General features: G+C 42.2%; 1 protein-coding gene across 1 annotated transcript; it reads right to left on the bottom strand.

Moving 5' to 3' along the window:
• Positions 1–363: 363 nt before the first annotated feature.
• Positions 364–4279, bottom strand: LOC118367616 (transcription factor Sox-9-B). The gene is made up of 3 exons (XM_035751217.2): positions 3522–4279; positions 3013–3263; positions 364–2686 (listed from the first exon to the last, which is right to left on the bottom strand). Exons 1-3 carry the CDS (start codon positions 3959–3961, stop codon positions 1893–1895), a joined length of 1485 nt encoding a protein of 494 aa, XP_035607110.1. The 5' UTR covers positions 3962–4279; the 3' UTR covers positions 364–1892.
• Positions 4280–9241: the final 4962 nt, after the last annotated feature.

The following is a 9241-nucleotide window of genomic DNA, read 5'->3' on the forward strand; positions in this document are numbered from 1 at the left end:
GGGGCACAACTTTTTTTTTTAGAAGTGGGGGGGACATAATATATAAATATTTTTTTTTTTATCCAGTCGAATAAGCACTCCTAACAGCCTGCCCGACCGCTCGGAGGCATCCTCATGGTCCTAAAACACACGGTTGCCTCATTTTATGTCACTTTCCAATGATAAAACTGGGGGGAAGTGCAGCAATTTCAGAATGTGGGGGGATGAATGTTAAACGTTATGGTTGGTATAAATATTATGAATTCCAAAATATAGATGCCATGTTATGTAACATAATGCTTATCCATTTAACGAGAGAGTGTTTGTCCCCCAACCCTATTTAATAAGTAGGTCATGTTATGTGCAATAAAATATCAGCAACCATTTTGTTTCGAAAGTATTTTCTCTTTTATTGCAAATACAATACAAAAGGTAAGCTTATTTTTAAGAAAGTACAGTAACATGTTAAGCTGAAGAAAATGAGAAGTCCTTCAGACGCATTAGAAAGAAACATCATTACTGAGATAGTATGTGGCAGGAATTGGAAAAGAACTGTTCCTCAGAGAAGACAGGAATGCTGGTACGTACCTCTAATAAAGCATATCAGCCACAGCATAACAATAACTGTAAAAACTTTGTCCATATGAGAAAAAAACGTATTTCCAGTTCTTTCAGCCATAGTTTAGAATCCAAACTCAAGAAATTCACAATTAAAAATAATCCGTACACAACTAAATAGCAAAAAGATGACAAATAAAACATTTAAAATAGAAACATTTTACATACGATAAATAAAACATGATTACTGTTTGTACCATTTTTAAAGTACCCACTCGGCTAAAAAGACAGATTTATATGACATTTAATATCCAGACGATAATTTATTTTTAAGACAAATTAATTTGTTGTAAAAAGTATCAATTAAAGAAGAAAATGCTAAATAATAATTAATTTAAAAAATAAATTAAAGGGTTAAGACAGAGGGGGTCGGAGCAGGCAGGAGGGCTGTAAAATGACACTGGTGTGGTGATGGACTGCAGGGGACACCCGAGAGGTCAAAGGGCACTTCCTGTGGCTGTCAAACACACGCTGTCAGACGGTAAGTATAATCTCAGCTGTGGCTTCTCTCTTCTATAATATGTGCTGTAGCACACCCACAAACACCCTTCCACCCAACCTCTGATATACTAGGCACGAATGGTGCAAAAGGCTGGAATATTCCTGCACAAAACGATAACGTCAAAACTTCTTTCGTTGCCATTCACAGCATGTGTCTCTTACATCTAAGAACGTGTTATCATCATGAGAAATCATTGATGGAGAAACCCTAAACTGCACAAATACAAATGTAATTTATTTTGTTTGATAGCACAGAACATATACTGTAAGCAGAATGCACTGCAGGAAACAAACACAACCAAAAAAGGATAGAGTTTTACTGCCTGTACAAAATTTCACCAGAGAATTGAAGCCATGGAATAGAGACCTGCACTACTGAGAGTGGTTTCCTGCTGAACTGGATACAAATAAAGCTTTTTTCTACAAAAATACCCCCCCAAAAAACAAACTGCCAGAGTAAAAAAGGTAAGAAAACATACACAGTACCTATTAAAAATATCAACAATTTAATAAGTCCTCACAGAGGATTTCTCAATGCTTTTTTCTGCACTTGCTAAAAAATATATTTCATCAAATAAAAATTAAAAAGGCCTTTTGTGAGCTATTCTGATCTAGTTTCAGTTCCTACAGGTCCAGCTCTCCTTCACCTACTCTGCCGTGTTCTTCTTCTGTTGGAAATTCAAGTGTCTGTTTCCTGGGAACTAATGTTGGAATGTTGTGACAACGTCTCCCTCTGCAAGATGGACATGCCTATCAGTCTATGTAAGTGTGTGTTCGTGTAGATGATTGTGTCCTCATGGCCGGGAGAGCTGTGTGTACACTGGCTGCTGGTCCCAGTGATGCTGGGGACTGTGGGTCTGGGGTACGGAGGGCACCCCGGTTGTGTCTGCGATGGGGGTGTACATAGGCCTCTGGCTGGGGCTCATGTAGCTGCTGAAGGAGTAGAGCCCTGAGCCCTGGCCCCCGGATGTGTGGCTGTAGTAGGAGTTGGTGCCGCCCTGGTGGTCAGAAAAGTCATACTGGCCCCGGGTGATGGAGGGGTAGGAGGACGAGCTGAAGTGCTGCAGGTTGAAGGAGCCGTAGTTGACGTGCTGCGGAGGGGAGGAGCTCTGCTGATCGTTGTAGTGGCTGGGGCTCAGCTGCTCTGTCTTGATGTGTGTGGGGGTCCTCTGGTTCTGGCCCTGCTCCCCTCCACTACCCAGTGTGGTCAAGGAGTGCTGCTGCTGCTGCTGCTGGCTCTTGGTCATCCAGCTGTGCCCTGTGGCACCCCCTGCTGCCTGGCTGACCACAGAGTTGCTGATGCCGTAGGTACCGGTGTAGGAGACTTGGCCAGTGGCAGCGCCAGGAGCACCTGGGTGACCGTTGGGAGGCAGGTACTGATCAAACTCGTTGACATCGAAGGTCTCGATGTGGGAGATGACGTCGCTACTCAGCTCGCCGATGTCCACGTCCCGGAAGTCGATGTTGAGCTGGCGACCCGTGCCTTCATGTAAGGGGCGACCCTCCCGCTTCAGGTCCACCTTGCCCACCTGGATGTCCGTCTTGGTAGGAGGGGTGGTAGGAGGGGTGGGGGGCCCTTGGGACTGGCCTACGAGAGCGAGGGAGAGAATGGGTTACATATAGAATACATATAGGCTTTCTGCAATGCAAATCTCAGAGCAAGAGCAGACCCGTGGATGTAATTGAATAGGAAAACATAAGAGCCTTGCAAGTGGTCAAATTAATCTAGATATCAAGTTAAACTCACAGAGAACATATCTGATAGTATTACTCTTAAACTGTTCACCTAATATACCTTCACACACATGTATTGTTATAAAAAGTCTAGCAGCAGTAAATGTGTCAAATACTGTTGATGAACACATGCTGAATGAGACCATTGCAATAGGCACAAAGTATTATCTCTCTTCTTACCGGAGTGTTCTCCGGGGGAGTGCATCTCTCCCATGCTAGAGGCTGGAGAGTCAGCTTGCTGGAGCACCTTGAAGATCGCGCCTGGCGATATGTGCGTCTGCTCGCTGCCGTCATCAGACTCGCTTTGTCCGTTCTTCATGGACTTCCTCCGCCGGGGCTGGTACTTGTAGTCGGGGTGGTCTTTCTTGTGCTGTACCCTCAATCGCTCTGCCTCCTCCACGAACGGACGCTTCTCACCCTCATTGAGTAGCCTGTGCGTAAAAGGCAAATGGATACATGAGTAAATAAAATATTAAATTAAATAGTTTCCTATTTTAAAGCAGGATAACATACATTTTTTATTTCAAAGGTTCAATTACGTAAGATCACAGTATCGAGTTAACATGTGTGCGTAAAAGGCATGCGTAAAAGTAGAATGGAGTAGAAACTTGTTTCAGTAATAAAACCACAGACGCGTTGCCACTCGAAATACAAATGTGGGAGTAATGATAGAGAGTACTGAGACTCACCTCCACAGTTTCCCCAGAGTTTTGCTCAGCTCAGCGTTATGGAGATGCGGGTACTGATCAGCCAGCTTTCTCCGGGCGGCTTGCGCCCAAACCATAAACGCGTTCATCGGTCTCTTGACGTGGGGCTTGTTCTTACTAGATCCGTTCATTCGGACAGGCATTGGCACCAGGGTCCAGTCGTAGCCTTTCAGGACCTGGGACACCGCGTCGCGGATGCATACGGGGAATTTGTCATCGTCGTCCTTCTTGAACTCGACGAGGGGACCGTCCGGACCCATCAGCAGTCCGTTCTCTGACGGTCTGGTGTTCTCGGTGTCGGAGCCAGACCCGGACGGGCACGGAGATCCCACAGAGTCCTCTGACATGCTCGGACTCGGTGCGTCTGAGAGACATTTGTCTTGTTCGTCTGTCATTTTCAAGAAGGGGTCGAGTAGATTCATACGAAAAATGTTGTCTAACAATTACGCACGAAATATGAAAGTACGGCCAAAGTCTTTCAAATGTCCAAAAGTAGAGAAAAGGTAACAGTAGACGCTCTTTGCTCCTGCAAAGAGTCTGTCAACTGCACAACGCCGTTGGGAGAAATAATGTTTTTATGCATATGTCTTTCTGAAAAATTGTATAATAACCTTGTCTTGTTTGCAGGCGTCTCCACACTCGAGCAACAGCTGATGGTTTGCTGTAACTTTTAGGTAAAAAGAGAAAATGATCCAGTCAAATAGTATCCCCAAAACGTGTACGTGCTTTGAACTGAAATCCTTTGCAAGCGGACTTTATAAGTGAGTTACTGTGCGGCTACAGAATACCCGAGAATACACGAATATGATTGGTCGACCGACTGAGAATGACGAACTGAAGGAATTTGATCCCTCCCCTCCACACACACACACACACACACACACAGCAATGCATAGACATTTCTACATGTCGTGTACAATATTGATATAGGCATAATATTTCACGCACTGAAATAGATTTTGGTTTTTAAAGATGTGTTTATGTGCTTAAATCACAGACCAGGCGATTCACGTTTTTTTTTAATCGCACCTTCAAATTTAAACCAGTGAAAACGGAAAATAAAAAGCAAATAGTTGACGAAAAAACCCCATTGAGGATGAAGTCATGCAAATAGGTCTACCAGTAACCTGTCCATTATAACTGAAATTGTGTGCACGAGAAATCCCATGTCGCAAGTATTTCATACAATATATGATGGTCTGTAGTGACCCTGCCATAGGCTATTTTACGTGCGGCAAAACAAAGGCCACAGCAGATAAGTTACTAAGACATAGAATAATGTTTATTCGATTCATACCAAGTCAATTATTGTTTTACTGGCTAAAAATGTACATGCCCATAGGGGGAGACAGCAGCCCAGGAACTTACATTTACAACGTGTACTCAAGACACGGTTGAAACAGTTGCACTGCAACTGTTGAGGAGGATGACTTTGTGTTGTTGTTGTAATGACAGCGCCGGAGAGAAACACAGTCCACATGGTCACATCATTTAGAAGGAGTATTTCCTCACCGTGTTTACATCCTCATTTAAAACACATACGTTTGAATATGTATGTCTCTCACCTTTATAATAAAGTCTGTCCACATCAGGGACGGCTTCGTAGTTCGTAGTGCCTTGCAAACGAACCCATGTCGTTTGGTTGTTTATTTGGCTTTATTTGTAATTTTCGTTGTAATGTGTGCAACGTGTTTTTCTGAGCTACCTGAAGTTGCATATATAATATTACCCATATAATTACCCATAGAGACATCTGTGAAGTAATAATATGGGTAATTTCTACCACTATGCTGTTTATATTTTTTTCTCTCTCTCTCTCTCTCTCTCTCTCTCTCTCTCTCTCTCTCTGTGCATATAGCGGGTTGCTTCATTAGTGAAAGCAAGACTCTGGATGTTGTAAAATTGCATCATGTCAACCTGCCGCGAAACGCTCCTTTAGAGCTCTGGTTCCAAATACAGAAACACCTTATTCGAGTCTCCACTCTAGCGAAACGGTTTGGTTACATGTAGCCTGCTTATTTAAGATGTTCATTCACTCTGAAAATACACAGAACGGAGCATTTTAGACTTTTGTCAATAACTCCCGATCCCTTACTGCGGTTGAGCAAGCAGCATGCACGATTAGGCCACTAAAATGTGTCCTGCTTGGTTTGCTTATAGGCCTAAAATGAATAGATTCATCACTGAATGCATTCACTAACAGGGCTCCCCTGGAACAACAAGATATTGCCTTTCAACTCCAATGTGATGATGGTGAGGAAGATAAGGAGGTATGTTGTTACAAATATGGCCAGGCGTTTTTAACATTTTATTATTTTATTTTATTTATCTTTGACCAGTATTTCCAGCATTATCCACTGGGTTTGCTGCAGGCAGAAACTTCTAGGTAATGCTCTTCAATTGAGCAAGCTGTCTCCAATGAATCATTCAATGTCTGGTTGTGCATGAGTGTTTGGTGGTGGGGGGGATCTCCTACACCAGGGTAGGAGTAGGAAAGAGTCTTAATTGCGCAAGGCCTATTATTTGGCAGAGAATACTATTTTTAGAACAGTGATTCTACATCTTACTTTGCTCAAGCTGATCCTGTCCAACAGACTCAATCACTGATCATCAGAGTTAATAAAAATTGTGCAATTAGCACAGTTAAAGGGGAGAGACTGAATCCAACCAGAAAAAAAAAATCTAAATCAGAATATCACTTGAAGAAATAGAGGGGCAAATACCTGGCATCAACAACAATATATTCTGCAAAACCTACAGTGTAACATTAGATTATAAACAGAAAGACAGGATAGACAGCCATCTGATATAAAACGTGTTTTTTTAATATTTTGCTGTCTCAGAAGAATAGTTCTACCTTAGAAGGTTGTGGAGGATACAGCGAAACCAATTGTTTACATACACTAGATGACTGATAGTGGGCGCTGTGTAGAAGACACCATGCCTCCATCTTGGCATTCCCCCACCATTTACAATAAATATTTTGGAAGCTATAGAAATTGATGTATTAACATGTACTTTTGTTTTTGCCATATTTATTCAATTACAGACACCTTCATGCATATTTTTAAATTATATTATTTGAGCGAAACATACAAATAATAAAATACAAATATTTATCTTCCTTAAAGTATAATTGTTTTAGATGACTAATGTTACTATCCGCTCAATGACAAGAACATGCTTAAATACGTGTAATTTTGCCCTTGAAACATTTAATTAAAATACTGTAGATTTCCATTCATTCCTATGGACTGATCCTACTGGGGAGTGTCAATATGGCCGACCGGTGTCTTCGAAGCTTCTCAATAGCAAATACATAGCATCAGCAATCCACCAATGAACGGAACAGAATCATCATTAACAGTCCCAACCAGTTGAGATGGAGGTATGTGACTCACCCCGCAACCCCTCCCCTCTCTTTCTGTTTGCCTGTAATTGCAGCCACCGGCTCAGCACCAAGATAGCAGACTAGCTCGACACACTTGAAGCCCAGGGGGGAATTAACTAGAATACAAACAGAACCAAACAGAAGCTAATGAAATGAGGAAGGCCCTACCTGAATTTGTCCAATAGAAAGTATTGTTTTCGTTGCAAAACGTTTTCGTTTGGAGTTCCTTTGCAAAATGCTTTGGACTAATCATGACACCACTGGTAACCATAGCACCATGTGGGTTAGCCCCCCTCCGTCAGAGTGAGCACAGATGAGCTACTGCTACGGTAGACCTACTCCCACGCCACATCCTGTCAAAGATAATAAAGTCTACAAAATTGGCACGTAACAAACTAACAAAACATATGGTCTGATGTACTTACACTTAACATACTCCCCCACATATCACACACTCTGCCAACTACATAGTTGCATTCAATGTGCAAGTCTTCAACTGTTCAATGATGGATTGGAATTCAAACACTACTGAATTCTCTTGACTGTAAGATATGCGACGAGATCCATACGCCTCATTCTGTTTGTTGTACAATGTAGAATACAGACTGCCTATTGAAGGTTAGGAGAAGTCACTGATAAGAGTCACTGAGCTGTGGGCTTATGTAAAATGATTAAATAATACATTGTTTTCATTCCAAACAGACTGGATTGTCCTCAACTAAATGTGTCTTGGGTCTAGCATTTTTCCATACAGTACAGTAAGTGCCTCATTGTGAAACAACCACATTATGCAGGGTCTGAATTCCTTACACTCCACTATGTAATACACCATAACTACTCCAGCCCATGAGCGATGTGTGTCGGTCATACATAAGGAATTACTCTGGGCTAAACAGGCCAGAGATAGTTATGGCTGAGATGCCTTGGGAAACTTCTCATCTTGACTTTGAGTCGCAGCGTCAAAATTCTGGGCAAACAGTGGGAGTCAATCCCTAAAATGTGTAGGCCTTTCCCTGAGAAACTCACTGGGCTGTCAGAGGGGAGTTCTGGGAGGACTCCCCTGGTCTTAGCGTTCGGTCTCTCCAGCCAGGTTGTGGTTTAGCTGATCTAAAGGATGTCCTGGCTGGGACACATCTAGATGCAATGATTGTGTATTGAGTTCAAAGTGTGCAGAGCCTCACGAAATGAGCTGTAAAACTATAACATTTTCTCTCAGCCTCATGGCAAAATGTGTAGAATGGCATGAGATTAGATATAAAACAGTGAACATTGTTCTCCCTTCCCTTTGGCAATATGTGTAGAATTGCAGGAAATTAGCTTAAATTCCTTGCTTGGACATTGAGGGTGGCTCACTCAGTGTACAAAAGCTTAGGAACACCTTTCTAATATTGCATGTTGAAAGCATTTCACGGGAATGCTGGCCCATGTTGACTCCAATGCTTCCCACCGTTGTGTCAAGTTGGCTGGATATCCTTCGGGTGGTGGACCATTCTTGATACAAATAGGAAACTGTTGAGCGTGAAAAATCGAGCAGCGTTGCAGTTTTTGACACACTCAAACTGGTGCGCCTGGCACCTACTACCATACCCTGTTCAAAGGCACTTAAATCTTTTGTCTTGCCCATTCACCCTCTGAATGACACACAGACACAATTCATGTCTCAATTGTCTCAAGGCTTAAAAATACTTCTTTAACCTGTCTCCTCCCTTTCATCTACACTCATTTAAAGTTCATTTAACAGGTGACATCACTAAGGGACCATAGCTTTCACCCGGATTCCTCGCTACTGTTATTTTTCACTGTCTTTTTACTGTTGTTTTATTTCTTTACTTACCTGTTGTTCACCTAATACCTTTTTTGCACTGTTGGTTAGAGCCTGTAAGTAAGCATTTCACTGTAGTGTCTACACCTGTTGTATTTGGCGCACGTGACACATACATTTTAATTTGATTCACCTGGTCCATATATCTATTTAAGCAACAAGGCACAAGGAGGTGTGGTATATGGGCCAATATACCACAGCTAAGGACTGTTCTTATGCACAACTTAACGCTGAGTGCCTGGATACAGCACATGTAACAGAACCCCCCGAGGTGCCTTATTGCTGTTATAAACTAGTAACCAACGTAATTAGAGCAGTAAAAATAAATGTTTTGTCATACCCGTGGTATACAGTCTGATATACCACAGCTGTCAGCCAATCAGCATTCAGGGCTCAAACCACCCAGTTTATATATATATATATATATATATATATATAGTGGGCAGAACAAGTATTTGATACACTGCCGATTTTGCAGGTTTTCCTACT

Source organism: Oncorhynchus keta, chromosome 3 (genome assembly GCF_023373465.1).
Source record: "Oncorhynchus keta strain PuntledgeMale-10-30-2019 chromosome 3, Oket_V2, whole genome shotgun sequence".
NCBI classification, from domain to species: Eukaryota; Metazoa; Chordata; class Actinopteri; order Salmoniformes; family Salmonidae; genus Oncorhynchus; species Oncorhynchus keta.